Below are 23,509 nucleotides of genomic sequence, written 5' to 3' on the forward strand. Positions count from 1 at the left end.
CTTTATTATCAAAATAATTCAATTTATTCTACACGACTTGAAGATTCCAAACAATATTAAGATAAGACACAACAATACAATATCTTGGCATGTATCACAATTTTAATCTCTGAAAATAGCAATAAAAGGTTTTTATGCTTGTAGCCAATTAACTGATACTAACAGTAAAAACATTCATATTTATTACTTTTCAGAGCGGACCATCTTTGTGTCAGTCATATAATTTCATGTCAAACGAATTACGCCATGTTTACAGAAACGTTTTGTCTTTCTGAAAAAAATGCATATTATGTAACAGAAAAACATAAGATGTATCATCTTTCAAATTTTGTAATTTGTGCTTTATTTCAAATGAAGGAAACACAATGCAAAAATCAATATATATTTATATAACATGTGTTTTTTTAGTAAATCATTCTCGAATCATTCTTCAAGAATTTGGTTTACCATTAAATAAGAAACAATAAATCACATTCTTGTTTATATTAACACCCCAGTTTTGTATCTATGTACAGTTGTACTCAAAGAAATTCTCAATATTGTCTTGTTTATATATTTTATTAAAACAATATAAAGAATTGTTATTTCTGACTATGCACTGTACAATATACTAGTACGTCATCAAAGGTCATCACGGAATACCATATGCATGTATGCCGGATGGAGATGACGGCCACTTGACGATGACGTCAGTGTCTGGAAGTCATTGTGTTCGTTACTCGTCGTGTATTCCCGTCGGAATTTTCGTTGAAACATCACCCGAATGCTTCGCCGGAAGTTCCGTGACATGAAGCAGTAAAACAGGGGGTTGATACAGGACTGAATATAAGGTAACCAATCAATGAAAACCTGAAAATTGTAAAAAATTTAAACATGTTTTTTTTGTATATACAAATTTGTTTATCATTGAATAAAACGCATGTATATGTATGAAGTAGACCGTTTAAACATTAAGGTCTTTTAAAAGTATTCATTCGTCCAAAATCTGTTAACTGGATGTAAAAGCATACAAGCAACAATAAAAAAAAGTTTGTGACATAAAAAGACATAATCAAAATAAAAAAACACGGTCTACAAAATTTCTATTAATAACATAATTAGCCCCGGAAGTGTATAAAATTATGGTGGCATGTTTCTGCCACCAGATAACCATATAACTAACTAGTTAATTAAGAGGTTAACTAGTTACGTAACTAGTTAACCTCTTAATTAACTAGTAAGTTATCAGGTTACATGTAACTATTTACGTAACAAGTTAACCTCTTAATTAACTAGTTAGTTATCAGGTTATCTGGTGGCAGAAATATGCCACCATATAAAATGCATATAATTTATTTTTTAAAGAACTTTTTATGTTTAGTGTACATTTCGTTGTTTACTAAAAGTTACTCATTGCCCTAAAAATAGAGAAAAAAAGAATTCCTAACGAAAGTTCAAAACAGGTTTGATTTAGCCTGTTCATGGACGATACTGTCAAGTGCAAACTACCCTTCACACCCCCTTGCATAGGCTTAACATGGAATGGTCAAAATTTTGAAAACAATCTTTTTCTTTTGCTGCTTCTTGGCAATAAGTATTGTAACAGTGTTTATATATTTTGAATGGAAAGTCAAAATTCAACTTTGTTATTATTTTGCTACTTTCATGACAAATAATATCATACTTAGTATTTAGCGCTACATTCTTCAGATAACACACAGCTTAAATGCTCTAAAACCATTATTTTAACGATATAAAACTCATAATTTTCCTTTCGGAGGAACTCAATTATTCGTTTCCGAAGCATAACGTGTCTTTCAAAGCATTTTGTACATCTTAAAGTAAGTAAATAGATTAATGCCTCCGAAGGATCACTTTGTTTCCAGATTGTTATATAAAAACGATAGATGCATATATTATATCATAAATCTTTGTGTTTTAATTAATAAATTTGTAAAATTCAAATGCTTAATTAATGAAAGATATAGTGTTATATAGAATAGACAAATTACCTTGATAGCGTATGCTGATTTAGAGAACAGGAATGATAGCTGAAGTTTCTGTAAAATTCTCATGGTAAGTTTTGGTCCCCAACTCAAGAGAAATGCCACTATTATCATAAGCAGAAGCTTTATCACCTAGAAACAAACAAACACGTTTAATAAATTTGGCTCTCTCTCTCTCTTTAATTCCAAATTGTGTTCATCTAATGAAGGAATTTAAAGCACGCAAAAATATAATACATTTTTCCAGTAGGTATAATATGAAAAAGAATATCAAAAAGGAAGGGCTTCATTCTTTGAATGCAACCCAAAACACAGAAACACAACCGCTCGTATTAACATATTTAAATGGTAGATTTAGAAGAAAAGTCTAAAGATTGCTAAAATATTTTCATTAAAACTCATATTTTTGTCTTTAAAGAATCTATATATACATATAAATATATAAATCAACATATAATATATGATAAACACGATCAACGTATGGTGGTTGCTTTCATTAAACGCCTCCTTTCCTTTTTGATCTTGTTATCATATTTAACACCTCTATTTCAAACGGTTCTTAAATGTGAGAGATATTGTCTGTCCTCTCATGTTAAAAACCAAGAGTGAAGTCCCTATAATTGGCTTTTTAAGTCATGTCAAAAGTCAAAAAATATTTATTTCTCTCATTCCATGTACAGACAAGACACAATGGGGTTCAATCTTAATACCTGTTTCCGGCTGGCAAGAACCTTTGATTTGTGACTTGTTATTGCCCTCTTTAGAAGTCTTGGCACTGCTGGTGTTTTCATTCCTAGACTACAAGTTTCTATTCTTGTCAAAAACAAAGCGTCACACACCCTGAATAAAGAAACAAAACTCAATCAATTTCAATATTTAATTTTAACCCACATGGTAATATAAATGCACTTTGATCAAAACAAAATGTTTGCCTCAAATAGTACCAACATACATTTTGACATCAAATGTCTCAATGCCATCAATGATGCCATCCAACTTGTTTTTTTATTTTCAGTAAGGCTACTGAGTTAGGTTGTTTACGATAATTTTGATAATTAAGAATAAATCGTTTCCTTATTATGCCCCTCGTCTTAAATGGTAATAAAATAGAAAAAAAGATAAAAATCATGGAGAAGTAATTTTCCTGGCGTCATTTGGTTATTTGACGTCATGTCTGACGTTATATTACGTGAAAACATCCAATTTTTATGCTGCGCATATATTCTGTATGTATGCACTTGATTTTCCGATCTGTTTGATAGTAGAATTTTATGAGGCGTGTTAAAATATTTATTTAAAGATCCTGTATGTTTTGTGATTGATTGTTACTGTCTGTATACCACACTTGCAAAAATATATATATAAATCGGTAATATCTTTATAAATAATGCTTATTGGAACTTACAGTATTGACAAATCTTAATTTGAGCATCATATTTATGAAATAAAACCATGAAAAAAATGTGTTACAGGATATTTAACCGTTCAAACAATATTTATAATTACAAATATAATAAAGGAACTTGTTTCAGGCATGCTCTTACCTGTCTGATGGTGTTAATTTAGCCAATTCTTTTGTACTAATCCATAGTACATGTACTACTCTAGAATAGCAAATCATCATTATAATCAAGGGAACCAGAAACATGATGACAAACTGGTACCCGGCAAATGATAACCTGAATGCATCGGCCACACCATGGTCGGAACAAAATATTTTGTTCACTGAGGATTGATTGTTGTAAAAAACTGACATTTCTGTTGACTAAAAATGAAACAAACAGTGAGAATATTAGAAATATATCCTGAGGCTTGATCTTATTAAATGTCATATTACTTTCATCTGTTTAAACAATGCATCTTGTTGACTACCATACGATTGTTTACAAACACGTCACATTTCAAATATTGACAGAATGAAATGAATAAATCCATTATATTCATGCTAGAAATTGTTTAATTGTCTGTATAAATAGATTTGATTTCTATTTTTCATCTACGTTCAAAATAAAGCACTCCCATCTGTTTGTTCACTTGTGAGTTCTATGTCTAGATTTGTTTGGTAAACTTGACAAAAGAAGACACAAGACTTAAAAAAGAGAGAAGAAGGATCCCTAAAAACCTTAAAAAACAACAACATTTAACTCATGTCTCCCATTTTATGATTTTTTTTCTGTGTGAACACGTTATCAATATCTCTATAAAAATTCTTGTTTGCTAATTTAAATATCTATATTAATAAGCATATGCTTATAATTATGTAAATTTACATATGTACACTACTGTACTAGAATGAAATCGAGCATTCCGGATTTACATAGATAAATTTCGTTTTTTTTTTATTTATAAAGAAATTGAAAGTACAATGGATATTAACAAAATTTTATGGCACGATTCTTCAAATTCCTCATTTAAATAAATTTAAATTATATATTCTTTAACCATTCCTTTGTTTGTGATGTACTCTCAATCAGTATAAGTAAATATTTACGACGAAGTGAAGACATTCCCTTGAAATATACATGTATTTAATTATTAAATTGCTTTTATGGTCATTAAGTAATGGGAAATAAGTACTTACCATAATGAAAAACGCTGGTGATGAAAGTAGTGCGGCAGTTGCCCATACAAGCGGAATAATACGGCGTAAGTTTCCTAGAGTACATATGTAACGAGATCTCATCGGATGAACAATAGCAATATATCTGAAATATAAAAGAACATAAAACATTCGTAAAGATATCTACGAAATTCTCTTTTAAAGGAATAATTATCTGCATCTTACCTATTTCACAACAGTATTTATTACAGGTGAGAATAATTGGTAAGGTAACGTTGTCATACACTTTAAGATTAAAGCTTCATTATCATGACTATGTTCACAATATGAATTATATATATATATGTCAATACATTTGTATGAAAATAAAATTATTGCTGTAGTAAAATGTGCGTTTGATTTATTTCTGAATCCATTTTGAAAGTTTCGCGTCAAAGACGGTTAAGAAAAAAAGGTATTTTCACAAAATTACATATTTTATACAGAGTACTGATTTGCCGTTTCTGTTTCTTAAGTTAAATATTAAAATGAATAAAAGAAGATATTGCCTTTGATTATTATACAGTTTTAAGAAATGAATTATTGCTGTTGAATGAATTCTTCACCAAGGATATAATTACGGATTATTTTTCTTTCAAAGACGTTTCATGATTCATTCTAATATTTTAATATTATAAACCCTTTATTTCTCTTTTATAATTGTATCATTATTTGATCATGTACATTTAATAAATATGAAGTATTTTTATGCTTAATGAAATTATTGAAATTATAAAAAATTAGCAGATGGATCTTAAAAAATGAACAAGAACTATTATTTTTCATGTTAGTAATGATAACTTATAATAAATTATTCATAGAAATAAATGCATTCGTTAAATTCTGTTTTTTCTGTTGTAAGTTACAATAATCAAGAGGACTTCACAATATAGTGATCTAACACAAACACATGTATACTCTACAAGATGTCAATTTATTCTTCTAAAATCCCTAACATCGAGACGCTCGCTAAACATGTTACTGAGCATGCGCATTATGTATATATTTATAGATTAGCTACCAGCTGTTATCACTACATCCCCCACATTTTAAAAATGAAAATAAAAATGTGCATTAATTAATATATCATTATCATAATGATAAAAACTAAATGATTCATTAGTAAATTTTAATTCTTAACAATCTCTTTTTTTCTGCAAAAGATAGTCAGGCATTTTATATCTCAACAAATATTTTTATTCATAACTTTAATTATTTTTTAACCATATTTATTTTACAATGCAACCTATTAGATGTAAGCAATCTGTAACATTTTAATATTTTTGTCATGGTGGGCGACCTAAGGAACGCTATTTTGATATTTATATATTGTGACAGATAATCATTAATGTGCGAAAATTAATTGTAACCTATCACATAAAAAAAACAACTGAATCATGTTTTCGCGTTTTTATTTTTTCAGTTGTTAATAAAACAACCTCTTTACATCAGGAAAATGGAAAAACTTCACGTTAGATTTATTTCTAATCAGTCAAAATATTGAAATATGCAAACCTCGAAGGTCAATTAATCAAGAAAAGGTGCGTTTGGGTGAAATTATTAATTTCAATCCCGAACCTTGAACAACGCAATATTCATGGAAAAAAATTGCAATGTATCTTTTTTATTTTCCAACGTCTTTAATTGCAAAGGAATGTTCTTTTTTGTAATAGAAAAAAAACAACAACAACATATCAACGTTTCTTCCAGATATTATACAAAATTGTATAATAAACTTCAGATCGTAAAATTTGTTTCATTTATAGTTGAATTGAAGAAACTTCGACGTTGATATAAAAAATCGTCTATATTTGAAAGTCGGTCAAGGATTGCCTTTTTCATACAAGGTCAGCAATTATTTTCATGCTAGGTCAGCAATTATACACGAAGTCTTACAACCTTTTAGTATTTTTTTCTAATCTATGAAAGTGATTGACATTAAATATGTCAATTAAATTAAGTCAATATGTATACATTATAACCACGTTAATTATGTAGCCTTTGTTGGAACTTTGAAATCAGAACCATTCCAAAAGACCTGTATGAAAGAAATATTGTTGTATATTACATTTTGAGCGACTATAAAAACGAACTTGAAGTAGCACTAATTATTTTGTTTCTAAACATTTATATAAATATATTACTTATATAAATTGAATTGCAAATATTATAATGATGAAAATTGCTGATTGGATGATTGATGCGATGACCTGCATTCAGACAAATTTGGAAACATGTTTACCGTTGCACATCTGATACTGTATTCTGGTAAAAAAGTTTAATCCATTACAAGAAATGATTTCAACAGTTAACGTACAATCCGTTAAATTATTTCTTACTTTATACATTTGTTTCAAGTTAGGTAATGTATGATAAGTTTTAAGTGTTGATTTAGAACAAATGATATATTTAGAATTCTTTGAAAGGTCATCTATCTTATTCATGGTACTTAAAAAGCCTCTTTTGTGATGACACTTATATGTAAACGTTCATAAGAAAATACTAGTGTTGATAAACAGAGAAAATAGAGCGAATGTGTAAAAATCGCAGAAACTGTGAGTTTATAGTATAGGTTTTAACGAGAACTCTCTTAAGAAATAAAATAATTGATTTAAGGACACGGCAGCATTCTCAGGTTGTTGCTGTTTCATTCTTATCTTTGCATTTGAAATCATAAAATGAACTTTTTTCCAAATGGCATATAAAAGTGTATAAAGCTTTAAACTGCTAAAAAATTATGGTAAAAAATACTTTCGAAATGCTCAGATGGCAGAGTATTGCCTTTTAAGCAAGTTGCGCGTGATTGTTATCATTGTTTAACGGTTTAAAACCCTACTTACATTAGATGCATTTTTTCGGAACATTTTATTCTGTTTACATGAACTATTCACGTGTATTAAACAATAGTGCCCTTCTAAGTTTCAGCTTTTCTAGAGTAGACCATTATCAGCTTATGGGAACAATATTATTTCTTTTGATTAATTTTACAAAAAAATCATACAGGAATAGCTTTAAATACATGTACGTTATTTTCTGGACATAAATAGATATACGAGCTCCCCGACATGAAATATAAATCTGGAATAGTGGTGATCCCTTGGAAGCATTGAAACAACAATTCAAAATTATATAAAATTATATGAAACTCGGTTCGCTAGAATCTGTTCATGAGAGAGTATATAAAATTTCAACATCTCTCGAGCCCCCTAGCACCGGCTAAATCGATTATGCAATTTTTGGAGGAATCAATGACCAGACAAACATAACAACATTGTAGTTTAAACTTGCCATGACTTATTCTTACCTCTCAATGCTTATAATCGTCAAATTAAGTACTGTTAGGACAGCTGTGAGCATTTCTATAAAACCAGACAGTTTGCACAAGAAGGCACCAAGCTTCCAGTGATCGATGAAATGTCGACTTATTTCGTAAGGAACGCAAACTAGTAGAAACAAAATATCTGATGACGCCAAACTCAACAGAAACATTGTCGTATTAGTTCGTTGTTTGATATCACTTACAATTGCGAATATGACTAAACTATTCCCGACGATGCCTACAAGAAATGCTAATCCATAAATAATAACCGTAGGAATATAATCAGTTTCTGTAAGCCAAGGTTTACGGAGCTGTGACAAGTCCCCGTAATAGTAGAATCTGTTTTCACCTTCACTACCCGTTTCATATAATCCATCAATGTAATCATACATGTAATTACTGTCCATTGAGTCAAAATGATGAGGCTTCTCATGGTAATGTATGGAATTGTTGACCTCCATCATGATTTGTCATACAATTAAATTTATCCCTTTTACTTGAAACGCCTTAAATCTACATCGTTTTATTTGTTTTTAAACGATTGAACGGTTTAAGTTTCAAAAATTTCAATTTCACAAGTCAAATCTATTATTTATAGAATAATTTGAGAATTGTTTAAACATACGATTAAACGTGTCTTATTATACGCATAATTTTTTATTCTTTGATTAAATCATCACTTAATTGCGATGACTAATGTGCGTAAACATACAATGTTCCTATAATGTTTCATATTAGAAAAGTATCTTTTAAGTCCGATATTTCTGCAATAGTGTCTTCCTTCTGCTATCGGAGCTAGGAATAACCTACGTGAAAGAAATTCTTCACTCTACATTAAAGGCTTAATGAATGGTATTTTTCTCTATTGTATTGGATTTCTTGTCACAAAGACTGTAGCCAGTTGTCAGAAAAATTATCAATGGAATTAAAGCCTCTCCTCTGCTATTTTTTATGATTTAATAATTATTTAATATTAAAATTGGTAAATTAGTCTAATGTTTTGAAACGGAAAAATGTAAAGAAACCATGTATAATTCATCTTTTGAAACAAAATATTTATTTTCGAGCCACCAATGTTATAATTTTTCAGTAAATGTACGTATGCATTAAAAAACAAAAGGGAAAACTTATTTTGTTGTCAATCAGTCGCCAGTTAGTGTTATCGTAAATAAAAATAACTTTGTGTCCTTTTACTTTTCGCTAATGGCAGTGACGCGTGAACATCACTTTTCTCAAATATTCACAATAGAAACACGTTGTTGTCCAAGATACCATATAAACGATATTTAGACGGTCAGAAAATCATAATATTCAGTTCATCGAGAGAATTAAATTAAAGTTTAATATCTGATCTATGATTTTAATTCCTTTGCAAGAATTTTATGAACATTTGTATATTGCTGCTTCATCTTGAAGTGTTTAAGTAATAGAAAGAGCATCGAAACACGAGGCGAAGGGGCGTTACCCCAGAGTATAAATCAGATTGCCGAGTGTTTTTATATTTTTTCTCTTTTGTATTATAGTCAAACATTAAAACAGGTTTCCTGATACCACAATATAAAACCCCACAAAAAAGTAACCAATGAACGAGCATCTGAATATGATATTTCCATCGCTATCCCTTTCTCAGTCGTCACAATATGTAAACCCCGGACAAAACCAACCAATCTGCACTCCAGTTAACGCAATGTGCATGTATATGTATACGATTTATCTCTGTCATATTTTCAACAGAAAGGTCCCCAAGCTATGATACAAATAGTAGCTCTTCCTGATTCCCTTTTGGGGCATCACAAATATATTTTAACGACTATTGAATAAATCCATAATTGTATCATAGTTTGGGTACCTTTCTATTGAATATGTGTCAATGAGTAAAATCGTATTCACATACATACAGTGCGTTAACACGCATGCAGGTATTAGTCACCCGCACTCCAGTTACCGCCCAGTCTGTCAGGAATAAAAAATAGAGCCTGCTCATTGATTGGCTCATCTATTTCTGGGGTTGACTTATTGTGGCAATAGAGACAGATATAACGATAGAAAAGTCATATTCGTTCATTGATTACGTTTTTCTAGGGTTTCATATTGTGACGACAAGGAACGTGTTTTTTATTTTTGCCTATAATTCAAAAGAGAAAGGACATCAAAACACTTGGAAATCTGGGGGCTACGTGCACATCAGTTAACTTTGTGTTTCGATTGATGCTATTTCTATTACTTAATCTGGCTAAATCTTTTTACTAGAACTTTGATCAAATCAAACCCCGCATTTAAAACAGTTGAAGTATTATATTATCAATGCTTTCCGTTAAATTGTACTAGAGAAACACATATCTAGAAATCTTCTTGAAATAATTGCTTTGCCGGCTTACAACAAAAATGCATAAAGATAATTTTATAGCAGCAAATAAATTAATCTTAATTTGAATGAACCAATGCTTTGGTATTTTCTTCGAACTTGCTCTTTTTCTTTGCTTTGTTTATTCTATTTCAAGACAAGATCTGAGACAATAATTACAACCGGCATAAAGGAAACACAATTTGACTTTAATGTTTTGACAGTGTACAGTTTTATTATATTTTTCTGACCCTTTGCAATCATTGCCTTCAGTAATGTATAGTATACACGATTGAACATTTATTAAAAAGGGAGAAAACAGAAGCCCTACAGATCGTCCAAAACAACAAAATCGAAAATGTTGCAGTTTCGGTTCGTTTCAGCCTGTTTATTGACGTCACTGGTAAGTTTAAGTTACCGTCCACGCCCTCTAGCTAAAGCAGAATTCAACATTTAAACATGAACATGCTATAGTTGGTCGGTGCTTGTCGCGTGAGAGATACTTCACTTTCCAATATCTCTTGTGCAAAGACTTTATCAAAACGAGTCTGAAGTTTTCATTTTTAAACTCTGTTTTCACTGCTCTCGGCCTCGGGGGATTTTCCCTTTTCAAAAGTTGAAGATGTATATAATATTTCCAAGTCTATTTTTTCATACCAAAAAATGATAACAACATTGAAAAAATGAAATAAACAACGACAACAAAAATTACAAAAAATGTATTAAACAAAATTAATAAAAATAATAATAATAAAAAAGTAATATTAATAATAAAAAAAACAACAAAAAAAGCAAACTACTTACAAACAAAATAAAATAAAGCCACACACACAATACACGCACGCACAAATAAACACAAAATATACATAAAAACTTTCAAAGACTACCCTTGCGCACAAACAAAAATCTTATAAAAATATTTCAATGTTATTACAACCTTAAAAGAACTGCTACATTTGACAAATATAGTGTAGTTATCCCTAACACATTTACAATGATCAGTGAAATAAATAATACAAAACCATAGTAAAACGGAAGTCATCATGAAAAAACAATATTTTATTATTATACGGTTTCATAGGATGATTATTGTATACAAGTACTCCCGATATTTACTCAATAACACCACTTTCTACTTTATTGCCGTCTAGTTGATACCAGTCCTGTAAAGACAGTTGCTACATAATCCCATGTTCAGACTAGTGTAAATGTCATCTGTTATTTTCTTTATTTCCCCCTTTCCCCAACAATATGGGTGACCCCATTTATTCCCCGTGTAAATAATCAGTATGGGTCGAGGGCCATTCCAAACTGACCATACAAAATAATTTTTGGACAAACATTTACAGCAGGTATAAAAAAATATGATTTCATGAATTGTCATAGCATGGATTATGGTTATACAGTACAATAATTGATGACACCTTTTTACTAGACGTAAAAGGTTGAACAAAATAGTGTTATTTCTTTCTTGCAGCCATCTACGTAGATAATTTTAATACTAAAATATGATAAACAAGATCGACAAGGAAAGGCGGCATTCAATGAACGCAGCCCCCATCCGACCCAGCAACAAGCGTCAGCGGCAAGGAGCCCAGGAGGACTCCAAAGAAAAACAGGACAGGGCACAAGGCAGAGTACGGGCAAGCAAACCACTACATCAAAATACATAATTAGTAACTTATAAGGAGGCATACTTCAAAAATGCATAAAATTGATTCACCTTTTACCCAAACCTAAATAAGAAATTGATATGGACTTTACAAAAATATTCATGTGCATTTGATACTTTTTAATAGCACACACAGACATAAAATAAATATCTAAAAAATGAAATGTCGTCATTTTGTTTTTATTCAAGAGTCAGATATCAATAACATTAACTGATAAAAACAATGTTTATTGTATATCATGACAATTGTAAATGTTTGCTATTAAGATATAAGGAAAAGAATATTCAATGATAAAGATATATAAAGTAAATTAGATACGTACGTTCTAACATTAAATCCATCAAATTGAATTATTTCACTGTAAAGAATGTGACCATGATTAATATCAGTATCTGCACTGATTTTCAGAATAAACATTCAAAAATAGAGAAAATTTTAATGTTTCAGGCCTCCATATGATCCAACATTTTTTCAGTGTAATCAGCCTTGACAAAAAGGTATGCACATTTTAAGAAAAGTAGTAATATGTACAATAAATCTAAGAAGGAAGTAACAGTTATATGCAATGTATGACTGATTTTGCAGATTTTAACACGATGACTAGCGCGGTAAGGGCTAATATCGCTTATTTTGATCGCCTCCGTGTTGGAGGGGTTAGAGTCGATGACTTTAATCAGTGGAATTGCATTTTGACATATAAGAGAGACTTAATAAGAATGCAAATATATTTGAAAACGAATTATCGTGTTCAATAATTCTAGTGTTTTTCCAGACATATTTTTGTTTATCAGGTCTATATTTTTATTATTCTGCTTAAGTTTTGATCAAATTTGTAAGCACTCCAAGGTTATCAACGCACGAAGGACATGTTATACTTTATTTTTACATAGTATGCAAACATTACCAGTTATGCTAATGACTAATAAACATTTCTTTTTCATTCCTCCTCAATTTTTATATTGTTAACGCAATGTCATCTTTCTGTGTTTAAAATATTGATGATAGTTTAGATGTAAAATCAGGCATATAAGAATTTTATCAAAGGAACCCTTATCAAATAAGACTGCAATGTAAAAATGCATTAAATGTATGCTCAAATGATTACTGCATATTCAAGGCAATTACCAGTGTTTGTTGTAGAGATACCTTAAAAATAAGCAGACGATACTGACAAATGATCAAATACGATCTGAGATTTTCTGTCCGCCTGCATTCCTTTTATAAAGAACATCAATTTCGGCAAAATCAACATCTTATTGTCAATTAGTCTTATAACATTTATTAGTAGATGTTTGAAATAGAGAAAAATCGAATAACTTAATCACGCCCAATTATGTTGCAGGCTCTGTTTATACAAGCCAGTCCATGGACGATAGTGGCAATTTCAGGCTACCTTAAACGACCCTTGATCCGGTTAAATGTCTGTTTGTGTTACTTTTGTTAATTGTTTCTGTCTTAGACGAGATCACATTGGATGCCGTCATATTCATATTTATTGACTTTGTAACAACATACATACAGACGAACGGATGTTACTTGAAAAAAGCACAACACGACTACCCTATACTTCAAGTTCTTTGGTTTCATTGATCAATATTCATAATCTCGACAGATAACTGATTTGGAAGCAGTCATTGGCTGAATGTAAATATTAAGACCATACTTTTCTGTATTACAGGAAAGAAAATTAAACGGTACTCTTTGAAGAGAGCGTAGGTATAAAACTTTAAAATCTTATGTATAGTGTGAGCTATCATTTTAAGTGCACACGAATCAGAACGAATTTTAAATGTCGTCTTGCATTTTATCAACGTCAACGGGATACAAGCAAAGGTAGACGTAAATCGACGTCAATTTAGGTGAGCTTTGTGCAGTCTGCTTTTGACCTTCCAGTCACAGACTTCAAGTAAGATTTTCGAACCAATTAACGCCTAGCTGGGAAGGAATTTGTTACGATGCAAAGAAACGGTCTATTCACATGCTCAATTTCTTTCGCTTAGTATTCAATAAAATTATTTTCCATTATTTGCAACTTTTGATTCCCCGCTGAAATATTCCAGAAAAAGGAAAAAAGTTTAAATTAATGAATTATTATAAAAATGATACTTGAGGTTATTATTCTGAGAAATCTCAACATTGATTCATTTAAAAAAAATTCGAATATGACATAACTTTTTATCTGACAACAAATCATTGAAAAGGAAATAACTGACTTACAGAAGTAGATCACTCGGAGTAAGATTTATGAAAGTTATTAGTTTTCTGAAATAGTTCAGAGTCTATTTGATTCTATCTTGACAATTGATTTTGTTTCAAAATTGTATATTTAAAGACAAATACGCGAAAGAAATATCCATTTGGTGCAAATAAATTGGCAAAGAGTGGGGGTAAAGAAAATCCTAGGAGTTATTTCAAAGGGGATTAAAAAAAACAACAAGAACTCATAGTTGAGTTGAACACGATACATCAAAATGATCACACTTGAAAGCATCAAGATTGGCCTTAATATTCCTATGACTTTTTTGCCCGTGTGCAATGTCCTGTTTGGTGTCCAGCCGAGCTTCTTACCGGTGGTTTTGTGATGGGAGATATGTTCTTCCTTGTTGAACTTGCTTTTCATATTTTAACATTAATTCAGAAATTTAAACTCATATTTAACATAAATTCAGAAATTTAAAGATATATAGAATATATATAAGTTAGTGAATTAGGCACAGAGTTCGACATTAGGCATTCAGCATCTGGACATTTATATTTTACCGAATTCCCTGCGGACAGGACATTCAGCAAGGCTTTGAAACATTTCCGAATGTTCAACTGGCACGACATTTGGCAGGACAGGCAGCATGTCATTGAAGCTGTACCGAATTCCTTCTATGAAATTTTAAATCTGTTTGTTCAGACAATATAAATACAGAATAATCTCAAATGCGATCCATTTCACATGTTTTTTTATGCTTTTTATCTGAAGATGTTTATTGTTTTTAATATAACAGACGATTTTATGACTAGTTTGATTAACTTTTATCTTTATGTTGTAGTCTAGTCATACTCGTAATTTACCAGAATGTTTTGCCAATCATTAGGCTGAAGTTTAAAATTTTCAATATCTTGTGAAAAAATACTTTAAAATGTTTGAGGAATGATATTGACTTTCACAATATAGTGTCGGTAGACTTAAAAATAATTCTACGTTATTAGAATTAAACAACATATTTCATGTGCTCTGTTACGGCACAAAACGATGCAATCCAGACGAAATTACTGAGTTATAAACAAAACAAAAAAATGTTTGTCTCCGCACATACAATTTATAAATAAGAATCTTTCTATAGTAGATTGTTAACAATTTGTTTAAGTTTTACAAATTTGCTAAGCGAATCCAGGATTGTAAAGATAAATGATGATAAGAATAATGGGTCAGTCTTTTTCAATGGTTATTATACAAATACATGTATATTATTAAAGTATACACAATAAAATAAAATGCAAAACTGAAAAAGATTCTAAATTGAATTTCGTATGTATAAAGTATCTCTCACACTCCTTTCACCCTTATGTCCGCTCTAGATTTTTTGAGTGTACCGTGGGCCGCGTCCTGTGAACGTTGCCTTTGCATTTTGATCTTTATTCTTGTTTTTTCTATATGATACTTATAATAAGCACCAAATCATTTTCAGTCAAATAACTGAATATATCGAAATTTATCACATAAACAACTGCAAGATGACCAATAAAATTGGGAAAACAAGGGACCTTTATACGCTGACTAACACTTACTTTTATTTATCAAAAACAGTACGCTGTTTGCGTTGAGCTTGAAACTGGGTATCACTAACCGGACACCCTAATCTTGAAGTAAACTATACGATGCATTTATATAATTCTTCCGATTGAATGTGGGAGCTCTATATAGTTACAGAAAATGAAGAAATGATTAAAACAAGTAAGAATGGCATTACTTTTTAAAACATTTAAATAATAGTTGTTACTAAAATGTGTAATGAGAAGAATCATATTTGCCATTTACTAAACATTATTTGATATTTTCAAATATCAAAAATGTACTGTTTTCTGTCGTCTTGCATTAGTTACTTTGTTTACCTCTAAATTTTAGGGAAAACTTTTTGATATTAAGTGGGCTGCGCTCAAACATTCTGATTGCATTGGACTTCTTTGATTGCGTTCATTGAACACCGCATTTCCTTGTTGAACTTGTTTATCATATTCTAGATGAAATTTAATATCATGATGTCTCAGTGAGATTAAACAACTTCAGTTATTCCTTCTCGCGAGATTAAAGAATAATTTCTGGCACATTGTTTATTATTATTAGATTCATCTAATAAAAGAAAACCTACAGTCGTGACTTTCTGTTTTGAATTTATTTTGAATTAATATAAAATATGTTGATCTAGAATTTTTTTTATTAAAATGATAAAATATTGGAACAGCATTTTTATCACTTTAATTAAATTCAGTACGGAATGACATTCACGTAAATCCTGTAATAGTTTATTTAATGAAACGTGTTGTTATATCAAAAGTTGAAGTGATAATAATCCATCAAAATTACAAAAGACTGGTTTGCTTTCTTTTACCTGGGAATGGCACGAAAGTGTCAAATTAAAGGTACCATGATAACTGCTATATGAACACATCTGCAAATGTTATAAAAATCAAAATTTCATCATTGTCTTGTTTATATGTTAATTACTATTAAAGCCGGCGCTACCTGCACTTTCTATTAACATCCACGAACAAGCGCAATAAAACCGAGCCTACAAAATTATCAATTTTGTCGTTGTGTGCGTTCCTTAAGGAGTCCGTTTGTCTTTTTTACATTAATTCAGAAATTAAGATACAAATTGTGGTTACATGTTTATCTGTGGTCTACATGGCATAGATAACCAAGCAAGTGGTAACGAAGCAGGATCAAATATACCTTAAGTTTTAATAACAATTTACATTAACTAAAAGACAATTTATATAAAGTTGACTGGTTGGTTGACAATGGGCACAGTTTCCATAAGTGTTTTAAATATTGATAAATATTGAAATGTTGCATATTCTTATAAAGTGTTTTGCTTGTAAAATCGTTAATAACGATGAAAGTCCATTTGAATGAATATTTATATGTTGAAAAATAACATTTTGGTCTAGAAAATTATTATCTGCTTCGCAAATATGTGTAATATCAGACCATGTATCATATTCTTATCAACAACATCCATATGTTATTCCTTTGTGGGTTAGGAAATAACATCGGCCTGAGAGGTGTTTATCGGCTATTTAACACCGGTTTGGAGTTTTGATGCGTAGGAATTGACCACGAAGGCCGTATTGTATGAAAAGAAAACATTAAACGAACTGAAAATATAAATAAAAAAGCTTTTTATTGTTGCTTTAAAATGCTTTCTAAACTATACTATCGAGGGTTAAAATATAACAGCGCATATACTGGTGTTTATTGGCAGTTTAACACCAGTTTTTTGTCTTCTTTGTCTATAGTGACAAAATTCACGTGGGTGTTAGAATTGTTGTTATGTCTGACACTATATACTATTAACATAACTATTTTTTGTATAAGATACCTACCATTATAGACCGATTTACTTATTATATTTACTGAAACATCGTAGTCTACGTAGAAGAAAGTTGGTAAAATTAACCTATTTTACATATTTCTTGTTCAAATAGTTTATATACAGAAAAATCTCGAACAAGTTTATTTAACATGTTTTTATATGAGAATGTATTACTTCGTTCAAAATTATTGACGAAGTTCATGATTAATTTAAATCAGATCTGTCCTCTTCGTTTTCTCGAGTAGTGGTTATAACTGAGAACGATTTGCTATTCACAAGAGAGAATACTGAAATGTCCAATCTCTTGTGAAAAACTACTTTAAGATTTTCAAGATATGATATTGAAATTCAATTACATATTGTCCACAAACTTCATTAAGTTACATCAAAATATTGATGTTCTACAGTCTACGTCATAAAGATAAAGTAACTGATTTTATTAACAAAAAAGGATGTTTGATCATGAATCGTCGCCACGAAAATAAAAAAGGGCTTACTTGTGTGATTCTTATGATATAAGTAACTACTAAGTTAATGCATTTTTAATAAAATAAAATAATAATATAACCTAAGACAACACATGACTTTAATAAACTCATTCAATAAAAATGAAAAATTGAAAAGCAAGTGAGCAAATAAGTTAACTTAACAGTTTATGTAGTAACTACATATTTATAACAAATGTAATAAAAACAAACAAACATGATCGACTTTCGGCGGTAGTATAGTTCAATTTTTAAAGCCTTATACTTATTGCCACATCAACCGTAGCATTAAGTTCCAAAAGTGACATAGTGAAAAAAAAAACAAAAAAAAAACAAGGACAAGGACACATGTCAGTCAGCTAATATAGCAATGTGTGTTTAGTAAATAATTATGTTTGCTTTAATCTGTTATCAATAAGAAAGAAAATAATGTCATTTGTGGATATCTTGAGTAATGGATTTAAATCGTAAACGTATCCAGTAATGCCAAGGTCATAAATAAAACGCCGCCGTCTGATTTATTGATTTTTATAACATCGGCGGCTTTGACGATTTCGCAATTGCTGGGCGATTACGTGGTCGTGAATGAAACTGTCGCCGGGAGGTTTTCTTTGCCAAATTGATGTGACAGAAAACATTCAAAGACCGGGCGATCGCCGCCCGATAACCGGACGGTGTCTGCGCGATTTATAAATGGATTAAAGGCTTAGCTTTTTATGATATTCTTTTCAAAATTAGTCAGTGGTCAATATACCAGCACAGAAGGCAGTTGAAAGAGACAAGGTAAAGGCCAAGAAAATAAGGCAACAATTGTAGTTTGCCTTTTCCATTATAAAAATCCGCATAAAATTGATGTTAAATCCAAGATACATTAGTAGCCAACTACAAAAATCTCAAACAAACCCAAGCCATGCGATTGCCGGACGACAAAACGATGAACGCCCGGTGCATCTGCATGATTCGTGTAGGTAGTAGGTACCGGCAATAATCGTTCGCCAACTATGTCTATTCGGGTCCAACACGGGGCCCGGACAATGTCCGCTCAGGTGCCTTTAAAATTTGACCGTCTTTTCTGATGACTATTTTCAACTCACTGACCCCAAAAGTACCGCCCGTTAGCTTTTATGTAATACTTGAAACTCCATGGTCGCCAGCCCGATGAACAAAATTGTCAGCTGCTGCCGTCCGATTGTCACGGTGGTCGGAACGATGACGGCCGATATAATGATTTTGTGGAGAAACAGAGGCCGCCCGGAATTTTATGGAATGAAAAGTAAATAAAAGAAATCTGTCTGACTTCTTTTTAAAAAATAGATAAACGATAATTAAGCAATCATGTTTAGACGTTTTAGGGCCATTAATTACAAAGTATAAGACAGCAAGATAGTATGCGTTGCATTAAATTACAATTGCCAGACAAAACACATTCGAGTTGTGTAGAAACAATTAGACATGAAATGTAACAGTTAAAGCTAGACGATCACCAAATTGATGGACGTATTTTAGGAGATTTATGTTTTAAGGTTTTCAGCTATTTTTGTTTCATCAACCATCTGAAAAGACTCCAAAGAAATATGCTCGAATTAAATATAAAAAAAAAAATGAGAAATTTGTAGCCAAACTTGAGAGAGAAAACCATTGCATACTAATTATATTTGGTTCATTTTGTGCATTAGAAATAATGTTACAGGAATAACTGAGTGAGTATGGCACAAAATTTCAGTGGAGTTCCTTTAACAACCAATTCCGACAAAATGAAAAGGCTACATGTTTATAAATGAAAACAAAATCACAATTCAAATGATTTTCTTAATATCCAGACAAATCGTTACTTTGTTGCAGTATTTGTTTTTCTATTCCCTTTTCACAAGATTCAAATAACTTATTAATTAATTAATTTCATAGCACACCAGTATCTTGATTTTTTAACTTTGTTACACAAGCCTTGCAACTTTCGTTGTCTGATCATTGTTGTAGTTTAAAAGATGTAAAAACTGATTAAGGCTGATATCTTATACAAATCATCAATTTAATGAAACCAAACATGGGATATGCATTAAGAATAACATACCATTTGAAAGGATTTTCTGTCGAAGCTTTCCATAAATGAATATTATACTGTGGGAGAAAAATTTTTAAAATCTTTAACCTTGAATATTTTTGCTGGACAATATCATGAAAAAAAAAGTGCGTGATTATTGTTTAAAGCAAAAACCCATTATGCCCCAGAATTAATTTTTCTTTTGATTTCTCATTATTTATTATATCTTTAGCATCTTAATACAGTTTCCAAAACGTTAGTCATATGCTAATTATCTGAACCATATGTTATTTTATTTACATTTTGGTAATTCTTACAGTTATAGTGATTTACTACATTACATACATTTTGCATTCTTATTTTAAGTAGTTAATAAGATTCAATAGTTTTTAGGCGATACGACCATGCTTCTCTAAAACTGTTCTTTGATTATCATAAAACTAACGTTTGCCCTTTCTAATGAAGATGAAAATACATGTGTCTAAATATGACTTTTAACATATCAATTATTAAATGAATATTTTATTTCGGGTGTTTAGCATTATCACATCTTTTAACGTATTTTTAAAGTATATGCGCAAACAGTAAATAAGCAAATGTGCAGTCTTCAACAAGAAAAACAGGAATGCCAGGAAATTACATCACGGTCATTATCAACGTTGAGAATAGGATCATTGTATGATCAGTTAACATATGTTAACAGTACCTTAGAATCATAGTAATTACCTAACACTTATAGTTATAAATATTCAGCCACTCTAGCGTAATTTAAGTTTCTTTCTGATACTATAATAGTCCAATCTGTATTTTAACGGAGCTCCACCACTGAAGTAACAAATCCTTAAAACATAACATTTGAACTAACAAATCCTTAAAACATAACATTTTAACTTCTAACATAAGTGGAAAAATTAGGAAATATGCTTACAAGTAATTTGATAATCGATTGTTGTACGATTTTAACCTAATCTGAAGGAAAACCGCTGCAATGCTTTCCATTTTTGGTTATTTTGTCCAATTAAAGTGATGGTTCTAGAACAAAAACGGGGTGAGGGTATGATCGGATTATTTTCAAAAAAATATCGGTCTAGATATTTCTTAAATGGAACAATTATCTCGACAAAAATCCAGTCCAGTTGGAGTTCCTTTGAATTAGAAACTAAACAGAATACATATATTCATAAAACACACCCACCATACTCAAGACATGATTTTCTCATCAAAACTAATACCACATGTGTTGCTTTTTCATCTGTGTTTGTTGTCAGTCAGTTAACCTTGGCAAAACTTACATAAAAATCAGGAAAATAAATTGTCTTATGTAAAAAAAATTAAACGATTACCATAACAGCTCCAAGACATAAATCAACTATAACCATCACATATGTGTTCCACAATGCTTTACAATGATTTATCAACATTTAACGCCTAAGAATACACAAAAATTGTGTGAAATTAATTTTTAGATACTTAACGCCATTTTAAACGTATATGATAATTGACTTTGGTTTCTTTTGCATAATGTCACCGCCTATAAATGACGAATTATGAATTATGTAAGAAACAGAAATTTGGACGAAGGGTTGGTCTTCTGCTCCTACTAGAATTGTTTGATTTTATTATTTAAACAAGCGATCATTCATATTTTAAAAAAAATAAAATAAAGTGAATTACACACCGCCGTTTAACGTTGATTGTCGAACTTATTAATTTTAAGCCCAAAAAATAGATAAATACAGAATCCCTAAAGAAAGCCCAACACGTCAAAATTGAAAATGTTGCAGGCTCGGTTTGATTGAGCCTGTTCATAGACGGTACTGGAAAGTGCACGCCCCATAGCACCGGCTTAAGCAGAATTCAACATTTAAACATGAAATAGTAAAATTTTGAATTTAGAAACATCCGCAGATCCAAGACTTCTTGTTTTTAATGTGAATTTCGACTAAATGATTTTCTCATTGAAAAAAAAAACAAATCTTAACTTTTACGTTAATTTTCAAGAAATTTCGTTTTAACTTGTTTTTAATCATAAAATAAAAAGGAAAATTGTTTATTTGTTGAGTAAGATGTGTTTTTATTTCTTCTCGTGAACTTTAAAAACAGTATTCTCACTCGTGCTACGCCACTCGTTAGAATACTGTTTTTAAAACCCACTCGACGAAATAACATTTCATCTTAACACACAAACAAAGAAATATCCTCTACTAGTATATATCTTTAATGATTTACTTTTTTGTGGCCGAAAGTAAAATGAATATTCTTTGGAAAATGTACTAAACTAGTGGTTGTACTTGAATACTGTCAAATTTTGTTTTTATCTTTTAATGAAAATGAATATCACATCAAATTACGGTATTATTTTTTAATTCAATTTTGCAAGATTTTCACGCTCTTTCATGAACTTTAATTTGTTTTCCGTCCCCATTTCTGGCTATAAAAGTGCCCCTTTACTAATGATTAGCAGAAATTCAGCCATTCGTGAAATGTATCTTAATTGATTTATTTGCTTCATCAAGAAATTATATGGTTGGTTTATGCAATATGCGCCTTGTCATAAACAGAACATGTCCTGAAAGTTTTAAAACATCTGAAGGAAAGTCGGAAATACTATCACGTTATTTTGACATATCACTTGCAATATGTTTTCAAACGGATTCCAAATATGCTATTAATATTGTATATAGAAATGAAAATCATTGAAATAGTCTACACTGCTTAGATTATTTTAATAATCACTCCCAGTGTGTCTATAAAAAATTCGGTTTATTTTTGTTCGTTGCCTGTCTTGAATATTATTAATACATAATTTATTTAAAATGTGTTTTTAAAAAGAATCAGAGGCAATGCTGTCAGTATTTGATATAATAATTATGTACAAGAAGCAGTAAAATTGTGCTACAAACCCCGGTAATCACAAAGGATAAGGCAAAGCTATTTTAAATATTGAAATAAAATAGTTGTTGTGTCTAGAAGAAGGGAACACATAATACACTAAAAGGATTATCATTATATTTTTGCACTGCATATTAATCTGATTTTGTGTCAATTTAAAAAATTATTATTAAATGGAAAGAAGTTTTACAATTTGAATTTAATTTAACATTTTATTAACCCTTATTCAATTATCCTAATAATGTTTCTTTAATTTAATAATATTCAGCAACATGGGAAATCAAAGACAGTTAAAAACAATGTTTCAATAGAAATGGATTTTTGTTTTGTGTGTGTGTTATTACAAATTTATAACAGCATAAACTTTTAATAAAGTAATATGAAGATATATAAAATGTAATTGTGTCATCATATTTGCAAAGGCGTGGTTTGCTGTTATAACACTCGTTCATCTGTTCCTATGATGTTTCATGTATATATGCTTTGTAATTGACAGACAAGCAATATTTCTATTATCACTGTCTGAATGTATATTGTGAATGTGATAAAAGAACAAAGAAAGATTGTATACATATTATGTTGA

At 30.4% G+C, this 23,509-nt stretch overlaps 1 protein-coding gene across 1 annotated transcript; it reads right to left on the reverse strand.

Moving 5' to 3' along the window:
- Positions 1 to 573: 573 nt before the first annotated feature.
- Positions 574 to 8,332, reverse strand: LOC132715051 (galanin receptor type 1-like). Its single transcript, XM_060698025.1, has 6 exons — positions 7,889 to 8,332; positions 4,567 to 4,690; positions 3,530 to 3,750; positions 2,696 to 2,825; positions 1,992 to 2,117; positions 574 to 849 (listed from the first exon to the last, which is right to left on the reverse strand). Exons 1-6 carry the CDS (start codon positions 8,308 to 8,310, stop codon positions 622 to 624), a joined length of 1,251 nt encoding a protein of 416 aa, XP_060554008.1. The 5' UTR covers positions 8,311 to 8,332; the 3' UTR covers positions 574 to 621.
- Between the last annotated feature and the right edge of the window lie 15,177 nt (positions 8,333 to 23,509).

This window comes from Ruditapes philippinarum, unplaced genomic scaffold, assembly GCF_026571515.1.
Source record: "Ruditapes philippinarum isolate M1 unplaced genomic scaffold, ASM2657151v2 ctg4518_1_1_1_1, whole genome shotgun sequence".
NCBI classification, from domain to species: Eukaryota; Metazoa; Mollusca; class Bivalvia; order Venerida; family Veneridae; genus Ruditapes; species Ruditapes philippinarum.

What these genes read in the sequence shown, in the direction of transcription:
- LOC132715051 (XM_060698025.1), bottom strand. Translation starts at nt 8,310, where the DNA reads ATGGACAGTAATTACATGTATGATTACATTGATGGATTATATGAAACG. An exon ending in ACGATTATAAGCATTGAGAG is followed by an intron (nt 4,691 to 7,888) that starts GTAAGAATAAGT and finishes TTTATATTTCAG; the next exon opens with ATATATTGCTATTGTTCATC. An exon ending in CACCAGCGTTTTTCATTATG is followed by an intron (nt 3,751 to 4,566) that starts GTAAGTACTTAT and finishes TTTCATTTTTAG; the next exon opens with TCAACAGAAATGTCAGTTTT.